Source organism: Eublepharis macularius, chromosome 4 (assembly GCF_028583425.1).
Source record: "Eublepharis macularius isolate TG4126 chromosome 4, MPM_Emac_v1.0, whole genome shotgun sequence".
Taxonomy (NCBI): domain Eukaryota; kingdom Metazoa; phylum Chordata; class Lepidosauria; order Squamata; family Eublepharidae; genus Eublepharis; species Eublepharis macularius.
In genome coordinates this window covers 33208426-33227230 of record NC_072793.1, presented here as the reverse complement: position 1 = coordinate 33227230, position 18805 = coordinate 33208426, and the positions used below count along the sequence as shown (strand labels likewise).

At 45.4% G+C, this 18805-nt stretch overlaps 1 protein-coding gene across 2 annotated transcripts in view; it reads left to right on the top strand.

The window, feature by feature from the left end:
* UNC13D (unc-13 homolog D) overlaps positions 1 to 18805 on the top strand; it is a 79365-nt gene that overhangs the window by 41104 nt on the left and 19456 nt on the right. For both annotated transcript variants that reach the window (XM_054975248.1, XM_054975247.1), the window contains exons 17-22: positions 938 to 1035; positions 3716 to 3767; positions 9013 to 9143; positions 9466 to 9586; positions 10807 to 10950; positions 13885 to 13986. In XM_054975248.1, coding sequence (XP_054831223.1) covers positions 938 to 1035; positions 3716 to 3767; positions 9013 to 9143; positions 9466 to 9586; positions 10807 to 10950; positions 13885 to 13986 — 648 coding nt within the window. The remainder of the gene's footprint in view (positions 1 to 937; positions 1036 to 3715; positions 3768 to 9012; positions 9144 to 9465; positions 9587 to 10806; positions 10951 to 13884; positions 13987 to 18805) is intronic.

The following is an 18805-nucleotide window of genomic DNA, read 5'->3' as shown; positions in this document are numbered from 1 at the left end:
TCTGAGCACCCATGGATATGGGCGGTGGTGGCGGCAGCAGCAGTGGCAGCAGCAGTAGCTTATTTGGTTCTTTAGGTCATTTCTCTCTCAGCCACAGCAAACACAGAAATTGCCGCTGGCTGCATCTGTGATGGCCCAGATCACTTACAGGTCACATTCAGCTGTTACAGCAAGTTCAGATTGGGCTTGAACACAGCTTATTGCCATGCAGTGCTCTCTTTGCTTCTCCTACTTTATTTTGTACATGGATCATATTTTAAAAACACCTTAGTTAAATCCAGCTCCAGTTCACCTTGCAAGTTTGAACGTAGGTACCTCAGCAAATTGGAACTTGCTTACTCTCACCATTCCCACCATGGTTGGGAAAAGCTACTGATGCTGCGGAAACAGCATCAAGCAGACATTTTGCATGCTATCCTACACTGCTTTACTTGCCACTATCCCACATTTCTATTGCATGGTGACAGCTGGTACGGCAACCCCCCCCCCCCTCCACGTTTCATAGCTGAGCTGTGGTGTTGCACGCACTTCAACTCACTTGGGGGGCATTAAAGGGTTTAAAAGGGGGTATGGAAATTAGCTCCTCCCCTTCCCCTGATTGGTTCTGGGAGGAGCATCCAGATAAATGCTCCACCTATGACCAACCTAGAGCTCCCTTTGAGCTGGAGAAAGTGGTCCCCCCCAGCTCAATGGGGGAAAGTATGGAAGCCATGCAAGTCCCCCCCCCCCAAATTAGGAGCATCCCACTGGCCACTGTGGAAGCAGTCTCTATAAATAAAGTACAGAAGGAGGGTAGGAGATAAAAGAAGGGGTAGTTTGTAATTTCAGAAGTGTCCTGGACAGCATTGTGCCCTATAGAGATGAGGATAATCCATCCATTTGAGAAATGTTTGACTAGACATGCCTAGACCTCCTTCCTTTATGTTTTTCCTTGTAGACCATGGAGGAGTGTGGCAAAGCTCTGGTCAGTCTTGTCAAGGAAGTGAATGCAGATCTCCAGCAGTGCCACAAAGTCTGGAACAAATATTTCAGCAAGTAAGTCTTAGGAAGAAGTTGTTCTCCTCAGGAGTAGGCTGGGTGCTTACAAAATATTCTCTATATCTTTGGTGGTAGAGAGTGCCCTCAAGTAATATCTGACTTATGGCGACCCCTGCTGGGGTTTTCAAGGCAAGAGTCTAACAGAGGTGATTTGCCATTACCTGCCTCTACATAGCAACCCTGGTCCTCCATGGAGGCCTCCCATCCAATTACTAACCAGCAGTGACCCCGCTTAGCTTCTGAGCCAGTTTGGTGTAGTGGTTAAGAGCGCAGGACTCTAATCTGGAGAACCAGGTTTGATTCCTTACTCCTCCACTTGAAGCCAGCTGGGTGATCTTGGGTTAGTCACAGCTTCTAGGAGCTCTCTCAGCCCCATCCATCTCACAGGGTGTTGTTGTGAAGATAATAATAACATACTTTGTAAACCACTCTGAGTGGGTGTTAAGTCATCCTGAAGGGCAGTATATGAAACAAATGTTATTATTATAATATTATTATTATGAGATCTGATGAGATTGGGCTAGTTCAGGTCAGGGCAACATCTTTACCCAGAGACAAAAATTCACTTTGAAGTGAATTGTTCAAGCCAAGAGAGTGAAGCGCTAAGTCTAGCAACAGTAATACTCCATCCAGGGCTTTTTTTCTGGGAAAAGAGGTGGTGGAACTCAGTGGGTTGCCCTTGGAGAAAATGGTCACATGCCTGGTGGCCCCGCCCCCTGATCTCCAAACAGAGGGGAGTTTAGATTGCTGGAGCGACACAGAGGGCAATCTAAACTCCCCTCTGTCTGGAGATCAGGAGGCGGCGCCACCAGCCATGTGACCATTTTCAAGAGGTTCTGGAACTCTGTTCCACCGCGTTCCAGCTGAAAAAAAGCCCTGATTCCACCCCATTGCTGGGATTGCTAGTTCTTTCCAGGAGAATAAAATAAACTATTTCTTATTGCCTATATTAATTCATTTGAATGTATATTTGAATATGCCCGTTATCTATCATTGAGTTAGGAATAAAATATAACAACAACATTTGATTCATATACTGTCCTTTAGAACAACTTAACACTCACTCAGAGAGGTTTACAAAGTATGCTACCATTATCCCCACAACAATCACACTGTGAGGTGGGTCGGGTGAGAGAGCTCTGGAGAGCTGGGGTTGACCCAAGGTCATCCAGCTGTCTTCCAGCAGAGGAATGGGGAATCAAACCCAGTTCTCCAGATTAGAGTCCTGCCGCTCTTAACCACTACACCAAACTAGCTCTAGAAAGGAAAAACTGGTCAGAAGGTAATGCAATATCTCTAGATCTTTTTTGTCACTTTCACAAACTAGAAATTTCTTCAGTTCTTTCTACTGGACCATTGGAATTACAGATTTTTTTAACACTGTATGTCCCTGGTTGTTAACTAGTTTTATGAGCTAGTTTTGATGAGAGGAAGAAGGTGAAGGGTCTGGGCCCGTTCCTGGCTCCCACAAAGTGGACTGTACCCAGGTTCCATTACTTCCTTTACATTCATGAGCACGGGACTCTAATCTGGAGAGCCGGGTTTGATTCCCCACTCCTCCACTTGAAGCCAGCTGGGTGACCTTGGGCGAGTCACAGTTCTCTGGAGCTCTCTCAGCCCCACCCACCTCACAGGGTGATTGTTATGGGGTAATAATAGCATACCTTGTGAACCGCTCTGAGTGGGCATTAAGTTGTCCTGAAGGGCGGTATATAAATTGGTTGTTGTTGTTGTTGTTGTTGTTGTTATTCTTGCTGTTAGGCTGGCAATTGTAAGCCTGTTGACATGTTATGAAGTCCTTGTGTTTTTTGAGTGAGACTCAAAAAAGACTGAAGACTCTGAAGCACACATTCATCTCTCAAACGCATTTGCGCCCTTCTCATCTCATGGCTGGGGAGCAGAGGCAGGAGCAGCTTCAGATTTCCCCTCCATGTTGGTTTCTTCTTCTAAAAATGTCCTGTGGACACCCTATTGCTTCTGTTGCAAAACTTATTTGCAGCCGTATCAGAAATGTAATTTCACAAATGGAGCCACTAGCAGTTCCATGGGATGCTTTAAGGTAGAGAAAACAGTGGGGAGTGGAAGACTGAAGCCACTGCTGCCCACATACCCGAGGTGCAAGAAGAAAAGGGTGCATGTGAGAGGGAAACTACATGAGATGAATTACATGAGTGAAAAAAGCAGACCTAACATGGCTATGCCTGGAGGAGTGAACCCAGGCAGTAGCGGCTGGCAAAAAGCAAGCCAACTGCTCTCCCCTTCCCATCTGCATGTGCAAAGATAAGCTGCAACATGGGAGGCATTCCCCCAGTATCAGAGGACCTGGGACAAAACTCATGCCTGTCTATCCATGGGATCAAGGGGTGTGTGACTGCATGAGCGAGTCCACAGACAGCTAATGGGAAAACATGTGTATGTCTGCACACTTGCACACACTCAAGTAACTTATCTGGGAAATACAAAACTCCTATTGAATCTCTGCTTCAAAGTCTTTTGTAATGTGTCAAGAAGCCCTCTGCTCTCTGGTGTTATTTAAAGGGCTGTACTTGGCCCTGGGCCTGTAATTGCTGTACATCATGTTGATGGGCCTGAAAGTATTTGCAATAAAGCAGGTGGCTGAAGAACTCTAAAGCTAACTAATTTCTGATCACCAGTTTTTCCTTCTCCACCCTTGTAGCACCATGAGACTGGATCTCTTCTCCATTGCATACTTAGAACTGCAGGAGTTGGTAAGTAGCTGTTTTGATGCTTTATAGCAAACGGGGTTCCAGTTTTATCCTACAGAAGTGCAGAGGAGGGTGTGGATGAAGGGCTTAATTGCATTGTCTCTCACTGGCCATTTCCACACATCCTTATAGGCATGCTCCATTCTCAGAGCCAAGCTACAAGTGACGCCTGACACAGGTTGGACACTTGTCAGCTTCCCTCAAGTTTTCATGGGAAATGTAGGCATCCTGGTCTTGCAGCTGTAATGGAGAGCCAAGCTGTAAAACCAGGATGCCTACATTTCCCATCAAAACTTGAGGGAAGCTGACAAGTGTCCAACCTGTGTAAGTCGTCACTTGTAGCTTGGCTCTCAGAACTCTGGCAGCTTTTCCCCAGGCTTCCCCACGTCTACATTTGCAAAACATGTACATATTGTTTTGTTGCCGTTTTTTCATCATTTTTCCAGGGACTGCACTTTCACTGGTGTTTTCTTTTGCTGCGGGTAGATGGTGAAGTTCTTTTGCGTATTTTGGCATCTGAAGGGTTAAAATGCCCAGTTCTTCCCCTGAAGCTCTTTCCTTTTCTGTTCAGCCATGGAAGCCTCCTTGCAAAATGAGCTGAATGGAATCGTGCATGTGCAAGTCAAAAAATGTTTTGAAAGGGAGACAGGCTATGACGACGAAAGTGCCTGCCATCCCCTCCAAAATCATTTTGTTAGGGACTGTTCGGAGGCTGTCCTCCTGAGACCTCACAGCACAAGGTAAGCTAGGGATATCATACCCCCGATGGGGACAGGGGATCCCCCGCCCCCACCCCTCACACCCCACCACCAATTACCTGCCTGGCGAGGGGGGGAGCACCTTCTGTGCACGCTCCCCTGCGGCACTGTGCGCTCCCATGTGCAGCAGCTGCCTGGATCACCCCAGTTTGGCCCAGATCGGGCCCGATCCTTGCCCAAACAGGGCCGTTTTCAGTGCTGCAGAGGGCAGGAGCGCTCCTGCAGGCCCGATCTGTGCCCAAACAGGGCTGTTTTCGGCTCTCTGGAGGGCAAGAGCACTCCTGCGCCCCGCAGCGGCTCAAAATGGGACCGATCTGCACCAAAACGGGCTCATTTCAGGCCCATTTTGGCACGGATCAGGCCCATTTTGGGTTGCTGCGGAAGGTAGGAGAGCTTCTGCACTCCGCAGCAGCCCAAAACGGGCCCGAAACGAGCCCATTTTGGCACGGATCAGGCCCGTTTTGGTGAGGGTTTATTTCCATCTTGTTCATTGTAATAACTTCACAGGATCTGGTATCAAAGCACTACAAAACTTTATTGAAGAGAGGCCAGGCCTGGTCTGGATCTTGCTAGGCCATAACCAGCCACAGCCAGCAATCAACTTAATGAGAGAAAAGTGAAACGAAAACTAAGGTTTTCCCCCTAAGGGATCATGTTAAAATAACTATACAATACAATAAAGGAACATCACCAAATATAGAGCTCCCCGTGATATAACATCCCTTTCCTTCTAAGACTCAGTCTACAGAGTTAATCTATCTGGTGGTTTTTAAATTCTCCCCTATCTCCAGGGGCTGGTTATTTTGGAGTTTGTCTGTGATACAGCTTGAACAGTGCCCTGGGGCTCTAGGTCCCTGGTCTCTCCTGATTTGTGGGACACTGGTGGGGCTGGTTCTGACTGTTGGTCACCTCTTCGGTTGGGATTATCCCCTTCGACAGATGTCTCCAGGGCTTCCCCATCTCCCCTATGTTCTTGGTGATCCTGCTCTGCCCTTCACATGCTGGATCCTCTGATGGTGCTCTGCGGATATGATTCAAGTGTCTCTTAAATACCTGTCCTGAAGGCAGTTCTTCCTGAAAGGCTATAGGCCCTGTTTGTTCCCTGATTCTCTCAGGCACCCATTGGCTGTCTCTCCCTCAAACCCATTGGCTGTCTCTCCCAAAAATATGCTCTCCTGGTTGAAGGGCACGAGGTGCTTTTTGACAGGACTGTCCATGACGCATAACTGCTTGGCTCTGATGCCCTCTAATGTTTGAAAGTGAATGAACACCTTCAGGTGATAGGATATGACAACATCTATGCCACTGGCGACTGTGCTCATGTCAAGGAGCCAAAGATGGCATCCCATGCCAGTCTTCATGCAAATGTTGTGGTGACCAATATCATCAACAGCCTGACACAGAAACCTCTGAAAACCTACAAGCCCAGGATCCTTTCTGCTTTCCTTCCTGCTTTCAATGGGAAGAAATGATGGAGTCAGCCAGATTAACGGCTACTATGTGGGATGTGTAATAATGACTACAGTCAAAAACACGGATCTTTTAGTCTCAAAGAGTTGGAAGGAAATGGGACAAAGATTGCCTTGCCAAAAGAAGAATTAATAAACCATCACTGAGGGGACTGATAAACCAACACTAAGGGGATGAGGCCAGAGTATTGTTTTTTAAAAGGATTTTTTTTCTCTTTAGTAGATTTCTGTATTATTTGTTTGATAGCTATTAGAAGCTGTATTTTCCTCTAGACTCTGGGTTTCATTTTTACTGTATAGTTAATGAGCCGACATGAATTTTGTAAAAGTGGGAAAAAAACATCTCTGAGCCCGTTTGCAGGGAGAGCAGGCTAGAAATAGAACCAATAAATAATAAATAATGCAAATTGCAAAAAAATCCAAATGTGAGTGGAGTGATCAAGCAAACATGAATTCTGCAGTTGTAGCATGGGGAGTCACTCAGTATTGCGATAGAAATCTGGCTAGCTGAGTCTCAAGGGTACCTGTCCCACAGCAAGCAACTGGGTCTCAAAAACTATTGTCAGAATTATGCAGAGCCCCATAATGAAACCAGCATGCTGTCTTGCTCAAGTAGAACATGGGGCTGTAGTTTTGGTGCCAACTCAGATTTACGGGTGGCTACATGATGCAACCTTGAAGCACCCTCCTTTCCACTCCTCTGTAACTCCTGCCCTTGCTGGGCAGCCAGTTCCATGACCCCAGCAATGTCCTCCACTGTTTAAACATCAAGGTCTCCCCCAACAAGCAGCGTTGTATTGCCTGATCAATATACCTGCGACAAGCCTGTCATGCAGCATCCAGTATCGGGAAGCTCCAAAGTCACAGAATTCAGCCAAAGAACACAGCTCAGCCACAGGTTTCTTCTGGCACCTATGAACCTTTAGGGACTGGACCACTGCTGAAGGCTGTGGGCTTACATGCTGTTGCACCAAAGTGCACAATTCTTGTACCAAAGTGGTTCAAAACTTTATTGAACATCGGCCAGGCCTGGTCTGGGTCCCACTAGACCATAATCAGCCACAGCCAACAACTGGCTTAATAGGGTTGCCAGGTCCCCTTACCCTCCCAGTGAGGGGGAAAGGTGGGGGAACAGGCCTCTTGGGGCATGCTCCCAGCATGGCATGGCACGGTGACATTACTTCCGGGAGTGACATCATCATGCAGGCTGCTGGAGCGCTCCTGAATTTCACACTGGACTGATTCTTAAAGAATCGGCCCGTTTGGAGTCCAATCAGCCTGGTACGAAGTGATATTATCATGCCACACCAGGAATGTGCCCTGGGAGGCATGGTGAGTGATGGCTGGGGGCAGAGGTTGGGAATGGGGGATCCTCTGCCCCCACTGGAAGAACGGCAACCCTATAACAAGTGAAAAGTGAAACTAAAACAAAGGCTTTTCCCTTAAGAGATCATGTTAAAATAACTATGCAATGCAATAAAGGAACATCACCAAATTCACAACTCCCTACAGTATAATATTAATAATTAAACTTATTTTTTTAAAATTATCTTTTATTCAACGTTTTCAGTAGTTTTTTAAAAACAACAAGAACCAATTAACAACATAGTACATTACATACAACAATCAGAACGGTACACCTCCTGTTACATGGTTCAGTATTCATTATTCAGTTATTTGAGTGGCTGTTGTGTGACAAATATATATAGGAAAAGCTCTGTTAAACAAAATTTTTCGAGGTTTGGTTACTGTCTAGTGTTGATCCTATTAATTTGCCAACTGGTACCATAAGTATGCTAGGGAATAGTAGAGGTCATGTTTCCATAATTAAACTTCTTGAGCCAGTTGTGTCCCTGGTTTGACTCAGACTAATTCATATTAACTTGTCATCCTTCATTGACTCAATATGTAGCAACCAGTCAATGTGTAGCAACCAGTCACTGTTTGCTTGTAGTCTAGTTGCTATGATTCAGTCTGTCTTCCAGGCTTGGCCTAAAATGGCAGGGCTGTGGGGAACCAGAGGGTAAAAGGAATGGTAGTTTCTTAACTGTAGACATTGCTTCAGTGGGTCTTGTGAGGAAATAGCTCTGTTCGGTTGCCCCTGGTGACAGCAGGGCAACCCCCCCTCCCAGCCTTCACCCCCTGGCACCACTCACCTGGCCAGCACGGGGGAAGCACAGGAAATGGGATCAGGAGCTCTGGAGTGGAGCGTGCTCCCATGCACTCTGGAGCTCTTCCTCATCACGCTGGGAATGAGGTCATTCCTGGCACAACAAGGAAGGAAAGGCCCCCATGGGAGGCTGATGTGATGAAAGTAAGTCCCTCTCCCGTTCACTGAGATACTGGGGTAGTCAGAGAGAGAAGCAGACAGACACTGCTGTGAGTTGGCTGATGCATCACGGGGTGCAGAAACTCTTCTTTTTCCCCCACTCGCAAGATTTCCCATGGGTTGGCTGCTGGAGTGCAGCCGGGTTTTTTTCTTCCAGCTTCCTCATTTTCCATTTGTTGTCTCTCTGTGGTTTCTTTGTTGTTCCCTAATGCGCTTTCAAATTGGACCAATGGGGGTTTGAAAAAGCACGAAGAAAAGATGAGAAAACCACAGAAAGACAGTTATAATGTTATGCTATGCTACCATTTCAGTGACTGAGGGCCAAGCTAGAAGTGACGAATTACACTTGAATGGCAAGTGAACCGAGAGGAGCGCAAGCGAACAGGGAGGAATACATGCGAGTCTGTTCACTGGCCATTCAAGTGTAATTCGTCACTTCTAGCTTGGCCCTGACCCTAATTTCAAGGCAGGTGATGTGATCTTATTGGGTCCCAAGCTTGCCCCTGTTCATGTTCTTTCAATATGCAAGAAATTGGTTTTTGTACTGGCTGAATTTCTAACATGGTTTTCAGAGGTATCCCAAAGCAACAGTGCATTAGGTACATTTTTGGTCCTTTGGGGATGGCAGCATATATATGTACTTGATCACTTGTTTTCAATGACCAGCTCTGACTTCTGTTGGTCTTCTACAGGTGTCCTGTTACGTCAAAGAGAAGCTGAGCAAGATGGACAGCGGCATGTCCCACCTGACAGCAGAGAGCCTTTTCGAACTCTATCTCAACCTACAGGAACTGCATCAGATGAAAGATTTCCTGTGCCACAGGTGCTGACCTCTGCTGAGGGCTTTGTCTTCAGGCCAGATTACTATCATATAGAGATTGCTGTATAGCTTGCCAACTCCTATCAGCTATAAGGCGTTTTGTTTGAGCCTGTATTTCTGAGAAAATATAGTACGCTGCTGAGCGCTTTATGCGAGGAGCTTTTGGAACACTTAATGACTAATCTGTGAAGCAAAACCAGGTTGGAACCACTGAGTTGGTAAACGTAATCCTGATGGAATTCATTTAGCCGGCTTGCACTGTTCGTCTTCTGCCTTTGGATCTGCCTTGTTGTATAGGAGTTGTTGTGTGTTTCTTTGTCTCCAGTGAAGGTCCTCTTGAACTGATGAATTTCCACCAATGGTTTAAGGAAGCCATCCCCAAATGGCTCCAGAAGGCATACACAATAGGCCTGGAAAGGACTCAGAGAGCAGTACGAGTGGATCAAGTAAGGGATCTCCAGTAACAAAAGAGCTCAGTGGTTCTGGGCTCTCAGCTCTTCTTTTCTGATGCTCTTTACAACTGCCTTCACATTCTTATCTTGAGTATCTTTCTCCTTGACCATGTTAATTTTCTTTCTGAACCCACTCTTTATTTTATCAGTATGTTACGTGGCAATGAAGCTGTAGATGGTTTTTCCAGAATCACAGGTATGCTAGGCAAGAACTTGAATATAAAATCCTGCCCACTCAAAACTCTGTAGTATTATGTTCAGTGAAGGCCAAAATAAGACGTGGCAAAGATCATGGATCTCAGACCACCTCTAGAAGGTAAATTGTGTGTGCATGCAGTCCCAGTTTGAATTGGAGGCAGACAGGGGGTGAGTTTAATTCTTCAGACCCTCATGTAATTTTACTAATTGAAACTGGGCTTCCCATAGTGTTATGAATAAATAACAATAATTACTATGCTTATATACTGCTCTTCTGGACAGATTAGTGTCTCACAAGTTAGTGTTATTATTATCCCCACAATACAGCTGGGGAGCTGAGGCTGAGAGGAGTGGCTTACCCAAGGCTGCCTACTGAGCTCATGGTAGTAGTGGGATTTGAACCAGTAGATAGCTGATTTGCAGCCAAACCACTTAACCGCTGTGCTACAGCAGCTCACATTAGTGTTTTTTTAAAAAAATATTCCCTTTAATACCACAGTGCCCTCTTTAAAACGCTAATAAAAATGCAAAGAGCTCAGTTTCCTTTAGCTTAATCAATGGTTGAAAGATTAAACATTTCCCTTCCCATGTGGCCACAATACAAGGCAAAGCTTGGAGATCCATAATCTTGGTCATGCCTACTCTGGCCCTTAAACATCAAAAACGAGTAATGGGAAATTCTGACTTCATAATGCTTTCAAAATACTTTCACCTTTATGCCAGACGAAGAAAGAGGCATGTATGCTTCTGTATGGCTTCAGAAGTGTTGCTCACAAAGATTAGCTCCATCTTTGCCTTTATAAACTGCTGGAGCAGCCAAAGGATGCTCAAAATGTTGTAGGTGGACTGCAAAAAGGTGATTGGACATTCAGGATGAAGTGGTTTAAGGATCAGAAACTTAGGCGCAAATGTCTCGTTGGTGTTGCCTAGAGATTTGAAAGTGCCCAAAGACTTAAAAATAAACTCTGCCCTCCATTAACTATTTGTATTTTTGTTCTTCTTTCCCCTATGCTCAGTTGAAGCCACTGGGGGAGCTGAATAAACATAGTACCTCTACTGTGGACTTATCTACCTGTTATGCTCAGATGGTCAAGACCTGGCAGCAGCTGGCCTGGCCAGATCCTGAGGAGGCCTTCATGATCATGGTGAAATTTGTTGAGGTTGGTTATAGATCACATTTTTTTTCTTGCTCCTTTCTTGAAGTATTTCAGGATGCCATTCAGTGTTATCCCTTCTACATGTGATCATCATAACAACCCTGTGAGGTAGCAAAATCAAAAAGAGTCCAGTAGCACCTTTAAGACTAACCAATTTTATTGTAGCATAAGCTTTCGAGAATCAAGTTCTCTTCGTCAGATGCCGGCTAACTCCTCTGCATCTGTGAGGTAGGTTAGACGAAGGGCCGTGTGACTGCCCCAAAAGTCACTCGGAAATAATCATGGCTGCGTGTGGTCTCCCAGATCTAATCACGACACCACGCCAACTCTCCAAAGCGTGGGTGGCATTAAGATGAGGAAAGTTAGCCCACGTGCAGAAAGTTAGCCCGTGTTTCAGACTATCGGTGGCAAAGATTAGGAAGAATTTTTTTCTCCCATGTTTACGGTGAAGGAATAGACTTGTAAGCCCCCATTCATCCAGGTTTTTGGAAGGTCAGAAAATCTTACGGCTTTCCTGAGCCAGCAGTGTCACTCCATAACTCCTGAGGGGTACAAAAATCAAACTGGATGGTAACTGTCGCCTCCAGCAAATTGGAAAATATCTTCCACTTGTGGAGTTGCACATATAGCACTCTGTACCTGTGTTGCTGTTTAGAATCTCCGCCTAGTTGCTGCATCTCCTGCTTTGCTAGCACGGGGACAGTTGATTACATTTTTGCCATTTTGACCTATTGTGTTCAAGGGATGGTGAGCTTACCAGCTGCCTCTCCCCATTATTGCCTTACAGCTAGCCAGGCCATTTCCACGTGTCCTTAAAGGGATGGCCCACTCACTGAACTCTGGCGGCTTTTCTCCTTCACTCCACATGTCTCTGATTTCAAAGTGGTAGCAGGCTATTTACTTGCCCCACCCCTGCTCTTTCCCTTATTTAATTTAATCAATTAATTAATTTACTTTGGATTTCTATTCCGCCCTCCCCATGGAGGGCTCAGGGCCTTATGCCAGCTACAAGTTTGCAGTTGGGTTCCCACTCATAAACTAGTCAGTTGATATATTGGGGTTAATTCTAGTGTATTTTGGACTCTGTTCTCAATCAATAATCAGAAAGAGGAGTTACATCTCTTAAATGGTTCCAGGCTGATGAGAAGATGTGTACTGGAAATATTTGTGTGTAAAACCACACCTCATGAAATTGATGTCCCTGGACAATTGTTTGTGTGACCTTATGTTAGAGTCTGCTCTGCCTTCCCACACAAGAGAAGAAAGGAAACAACCAAGGAGTCTTCCAGAGTGCAGCCCTAAGCAGTTCATTTGCACCCCCAAAGACCACCAGCAAATCATAGCTTGCATATGTTTAGTCGTCTTTGGTGGGTTAGCTGTTTTCTTGTGTTTTACTGGTCATTTTGATTGGTTTTGCTGTCCCTTCTCTTTCTGAATTATGGACAGTAGCTAAAGAATGATGGATGAGTGCAAATAATGCAGCGGAATTACAGTGTGCTGATTAGAGAGGCAAAAAGTTTTATTTGAGGAAGTTACATACTTGATAGTAAAGAGGAGAGAGAGAGATCCTTGCTATCTGACTACATCTTGCAGAGAGAGAGAAGAAGTGTGGCAAGAGAGAGAAGAAGCAGGATATTGCCCTGTTTAGCCCAATAGGAGACAAGACAAGGAAATGACCCCCAGGAAACAAGAGAGGTGCTACTCTCACTGTCCTAACTAAGTGATCCTTGCTGCCCCCTGCATGGTAGGCTCTTCTTCCTTCTTGCTGCTGTTGTACACCAGACATTGCTATTTCCAACAAAGAATTCCGCACAGCTATGATTATGGCTGATCACAGGACAAAGGGGGAAGTTACTTTGGAAGGTTATTGATGAGGGTTGCCAAAGCATCCTTACCTTGTTTTGTTGTTCCATTTTGTTCATCGATCAAGAATTTTGCTGTGTTTGTACGCCATTCATTTATTATTGTTGTACACACATTTCTTTCACAAAAAGTATGCATTGGGGGGAGAGGTAATGGTTAATACTGAGGCTTTCATTAATCATGAACTTTTGAATAGACCCAGTGGTTTTGTTGTTGTTGTTTTGTTTTTAAAAAGGTGCTGATACTCATCTATATGGGTGCTATGATTTCCCGCAATTCCCCCTTCAGGAATTCAGAGATCCCCCCCAAAGGTGCCAGTACCACCAAGTGCCAACACAGAAAAAAGCCCTGAATAGACTAGTTATTTTACTAAGCCATTGTTTATGGGTGTTCCTTTTGTTGGTTTTTATTTTCGGAAGTTTCTGTGGAGGATATGCTGGGCAGTATGGAGGTGGGGGGACACAAGTGATGAGATACACCTTGAAGCTTCACCTCGTCTCAGATCAACAGCAGGGCAGCAGTTTTCCTTTTCTTTCCAGGAGACCCCAAGTACTCCCAGAGTCTTGCCTTTCCTTTTAGATGGCTTGTTGAAAAGAAACCTAGCTAGCACCCAGTGCACACAGAACTTGGAAAATGGAGCCCAGAAGCGGTATGTGGGTGTGCTCTGAAAAGAATTTTTCCTTGTGGCTGCATGGAGAGGGCTGGCTGCTTGTTTCCAACAGTCTGGTAAATTGCCAGCGTGCATGGCAAGATAGCCAGAACAAAGAGAAATGGCAGAGCCATTATAAACAAGCAAAACCCGAAATCAAGCCATCTCTGGAAAAAAGATCATTGAAAAATATGTTTCAGAAAGAGCAGGTGGGAAGAGGGGAAAGGGGGGACAGCAAAGGATTGTTAACAAACATAACAAAGGGAAATGAAACAGGCACAATATGGCAGTCTGGAAGACACCTAGGTCTCCTTGTGGTATGTAACGAAGAAGCCTATCTTTGCAGTAGATTGCTAGAAAGCCTACAATTCCCAAGATTACATTATATTTTGTCTCGTAAGTTTTCTTTCTTCTTTGCTATTGAGGACATATGTAGGATTGCTCTGATGTACTGCCGGCTGATCAAGGCAAGAGCAGAAGAATTGTCCTCATTGAATCAACTTGAGGAGGGAGAAGCAGCAAACCGGGTGAGTAGTAGAGCCAGATTCTGACAAGTAGTTATAATAGCTTAGGTAAAGGTAATAGCTTAGGTAAATAGCTTATCCAACAATTATATTCTAACTCCTCAGCCCAAGTTCGAATGGTGTAGTGGTTAAGAGTGGCAGGACTCTAATCCAGAGAACTGGGTTTGATTCCCCACGCCTCTGCTTGAAGCCAGCTGGGTGACCTTGGCTCAGTCACAGCTCCTTGGAGCTCTCTCAGCTCCACCCTCCTCACAGGGTGATTGTCATGAGGATAACAAAAGCATACTTTGTAAACCACTCTGAGTTGGTGTTAAGTTGTCCTGAAGGGCAATATAGAAATTGAATGCTATTAGTATTGTTATTGTTAGGACAGCTAACACAGGCCCCTCTATTGTTCCATCTATATAAATGATCTAGTTATTTTTTTAGCTCCCCATTTGTCACATGCTGCTGCTTTGTTGAATAAAAAAATTACCATTAATCAGGGCTTTTTTTCTGGGAAAAGAGGTGGTGGAACTCAGTGGGTTGCCCTTGGAGAAAATGGTCACATGGCTGGTGGCCCCACCCCCTGATCTCCAGACAGAGGGGAGTTTAGATTACCCTCCGCGCCACTCAGGGCAGATCAGGAGATCAGGGGGTGGGGCCACCAGCCATGTGACCATTTTCAAAAGGTTCTGGAACTCCGTTCCCCCGCGTTCCCCCTGAAAAAAAGCCCTGCCATTAATACTATACACAGATGATAACTTACTCCTTTTTTGTTCCTCAAAAGGCCTTCATACATTACTTAAGGCCTTCTCTGAATATTGTCTAAATGAGGAACTATTTATAAACACCAAGAAATCTAAAATCATGGTCTTTTCCAAAGCAAAAAATATTTCTGAATATACATGGCCACTTAGGGTAAAAGGTAAAGGTAGTCCCCTGTGCACGCACCAAGTCATTGACCCATGGAGGGACATCGCATCATGACTTTTTCTTGGCAGACTTTTTGTTACAGGGTCGTTTGCCATTGCCTTCCCCAGTCATCTACACTCTATCCCCAGGAAATTGGGTACTCATTTTCCTGACCTCAGAAGAATGGAAGGCTGAGAGCCAAGCTACAAGTGATGCCTTACACAGGTTGGACACTTGTCAGCTTCCCTCAAGTTTTGATGGGAAATGTAGGCATCCTGGTTTTACAGCTTGGCTCTCCATTACAGCTGCAAGACCAGGATGCCTACATTTCCCATGAAAACTTGAGGGAAGCTGACAAGTGTCCAACCTGTGTCAGGCGTCACTTGTAGCTTAGCTCTGTGCTGGCTATCTGAACCAGGCTTCTGTCAGGATCGAACTCAGGTCATGATGTGAGCAGAGCTTGGGCTGAAGTTCTACAGCTTAGCACTCTGCGCCAGAGGCCTTGATACACACGTCCACTTAACTGAAAGGAAATCAATCCACCAAGTTATGTTTTTGTACTTGATGGTGCCCCACTATAAAAGAGCATTTATGCTGGCTAGGCTAAATGCCTTTCTGTCTATGGTTACTGAGGGCTGTTATGCAGGCATATCTTATTTGGATAGAATGCATAAACGTGCAAATCGTCACATTGAGACTTTGGAAGTTATTCTGTTGCTTTTGGGAGGACCTGAGGAAGAACTATTTAGGGCAGTTTATATTTGATAAATTATATTCTTCTTCACAGAGATTAATTCAGATGTTATTATTAGATAATGATAAAAGGATAATGCCAGTTGCAAAATTTCTGTCGGTGGGAATTAAAAAGATAATAAAAGGACTGTTTTAGGATGCTGCTGCTCGTGGCCAGTCGGCCGTTAAAGCAATACCATTTCAGTAAGTATTCTGACAAGTGTAGGAGAAAGGGGTGGTTTCTACACAGGGCCAGGCTTGTGTGGTTTCTCTGTTGCAGCTGCTGATAAAGCACAGAAGTAACAGGGCTTCCATGTGACAGACTTTCCCACAGTTTCCCTGCTCTGGTCCCATGACAGCAACCACTATTACCCCTCTCAAGGGCCACTGGCGATTTTCAGTTTTTTAAAAAATCAGCAACTAAATAGCATGACATCAGTGTAATGTTATAACAATATGCATAACAGGATCTCTGAATTCCCTGCTTTCATTTTTAAAAAGTAAGTCTCTATCCCCTTCTGTTGAAGAATTTACCTTTCCCCTTACATTTCTGCAATGGAGGGGGCTAGAGACTGACTTTTTTTCAAAAACAAAAGCTGCGATTTCAAGGAATCTGCTACGGACTTTGTTATAATTTGATATTGCTATAATGGTACTCAACTGGTGATTTAAAATGAAATCACCACCACTACTCCAGTGATAGAGGAAAGAAATGTCTGCCACAGGGACAAAATAAAGGAAACTGGCTGTTGTGTGCGTGGGATCAGGAGAATCCAAATTTTTCCACCCCCATGGCAGTAGGGGTTAGCTTGGCAACCCCTGGGAGCTTGGGGCAGAGACACAAGAAACTAGTCGTGCACAATGCCATGACATCCATTCTGGTCACATACCCTGTGGCGCAGAGTGGTAAGCTGCAGTACTGCAGCCCAAGTTTTGCTCATGACCTGAGTTCGATCCTGGCAGAAGCCAAGTTCAGGTAGCCGGCCCAAGGTTGACTCAGCCTTCCATCCTTCTGAGGTCGGTAAAATGAGTATCCAGTTTCCTGGGGGTAAAGTGTAAATGACTGGGGAAGGCAATGGCAAACCACCCTGTAAAAAGTCTGCCAAGAAAATGTCGTGATGCGACATCCACGCATAGGTCAGTAATGACTAGACATGGGCACAAACGGGAAAAAACCCCAAACACCCTGTTTGTCGTTTTGTGCCATCCATGAACAACGAACATGGACGAACATGAACCATTCCCGGACATGTTCGTTGTTCGTGGGGGCCAGAACCACCTCAACCCCAACCCCCCCACTTAGCCCCCCTCCCCTCAAACCCACTTACCTGGCCCTTTAAAGATCCCTTTAAACTATGAGCTGGCAGGGGGGAATCCCCCCTGCCACCTGCCAGCTGATAGTTTAAAGGGCCCTGTCCTGGCAAAAACAGCAGTCTGCTGGCAGCTAGTTTGAGGGGTTAAAAAGTGACCTTCCCAATGTCCAATACCCACCAAATCTGCAGGGGACATAGTCCTCACTGTCCTCTGAAGACCCTCCAAGTTTCAGAGAGATTGCACCCTGGGAAAGGCATGATCTATGGGACTTCCTGTTGGTTGTCATTTTCTCTTCACAATGGCAAAAACAGGACTCTCTGCTGGAAGTACTTTGAAGGGTTGAAGCCAGAAGGAAAGCCAGAAGGAGTTCAGACAGAGTTCAGTCCCTCCCTGCCTCCAGTTGCCAAGAGGATTGATTGCAGCAAGTGCCAGACTGTCTGGCTTGCCCAACGGCTGCTGAAGGCAACGAACGAGGCTTACAATGACCACCTATTTGTTTAGGATGGGTCCTCACGAACAGCTTGTTCGAGAACAGCAGATTAGGCTGTTCGTGGTTTTTTTCTGTTCATAATGCTGTTTGTGCCCATGTCTAGTAATGATTCGGTGCTTTACCTTACTTTTACCTGGAAGTGATGTCACAGTGTTGTGCAATGCTCTAGGAATTTCCTAAATCTCTGTGGTTTTTGTCATACAGATTTGGGGGAATCCTAGAGCATTGCATGATGTCAGCCCCCCCCCCCCCGCTGCTGCTGATCTACTGAACAACAGCAAGGGGCTATGAGTGGAAGGTTGTCTACCATAGTGGGCAACCTAGTGTCTATACCTGGCACTGATCCAGGCTTTACTGTAATCTTTCCCAAAACTTTATAGTCAAGCAGGTTTGAGAAAGGTTGGGGAAAGCCAGGGAAACACTGGGAGGTGCACAAATGTACCACAGAGCTGTGGAGAAGCAGGAAAAAGACTGTTTCCCAACAGCATTGAGCCGGGGCAGATAACCCATGTGGAAATGGCTACGGTTATCCTCATATCTGGGAGTGGAGCTGGATCATTGTCAGGTACAGACAGCTTTGTTTTGAGGGTTAGTAGAGCATTTTTCTGTCTGTGTTTTGTTAGTACTATATAGTGTATATCATCAGAAAGATAAACTGAGAAAATTGCAGTTTCAGTACCAATCATGCCAACATAAATGTACAACTCCTTCCTCTCAACAGAAAGTTTGGATTGAAGATGTGGGAGTGTAAAGAATCGTCTGGGCTAGTGTAGACATTCCTTACTCCTATGAAGTATAATTAGTACTGCCTTTGGCAGAACCAAAAGCCCATCCATCACGTTCCTTTGGTTTATTACACCAGATTGGGACAAGCTTCAGTTATGCCACACTGATTAGTTTAACAGAAGATGCAAAGGCTCCATTTTTAGGAAACAAAGGTTTGTTCAAGCTATGCTTGTATAGTTCCTATTTAAATTTCAGCCCTTTTCGGAGAAAAGGCAGTGTTGTTAAAAAAAAAGTTCGCTTCATATCCAGTCTGGAGGAGACAGCTTTGTTTAAGGCTTAGTTGCCATCTAGCACTTGGGAAAAGTCAGACTGATCTCTGCTCCATTACTGATATGTCTGTTGTAGGTTGGCTTAGGACGCGGGACTGGCTTCCAACCAGAAAGAAGTAAAAGGTCCAGGGCTTTTTTTCAGCTGGAACGCGGTGGAATGGAGTTCTGGAACCTCTTGAAAATGGTCACATGGCTGGTGGCCCCGCCCCCTGATCTCCAGACAGAGGGGAGTTTAGATTGCCCTCCGCGCCGCAGCATGGAGGGCAATCTCAACTCCCCTCTGTCTGGAGATCAGGGGGCGGGGCCACCAGCCATGTGACCATTTTCTCGGAGGGCA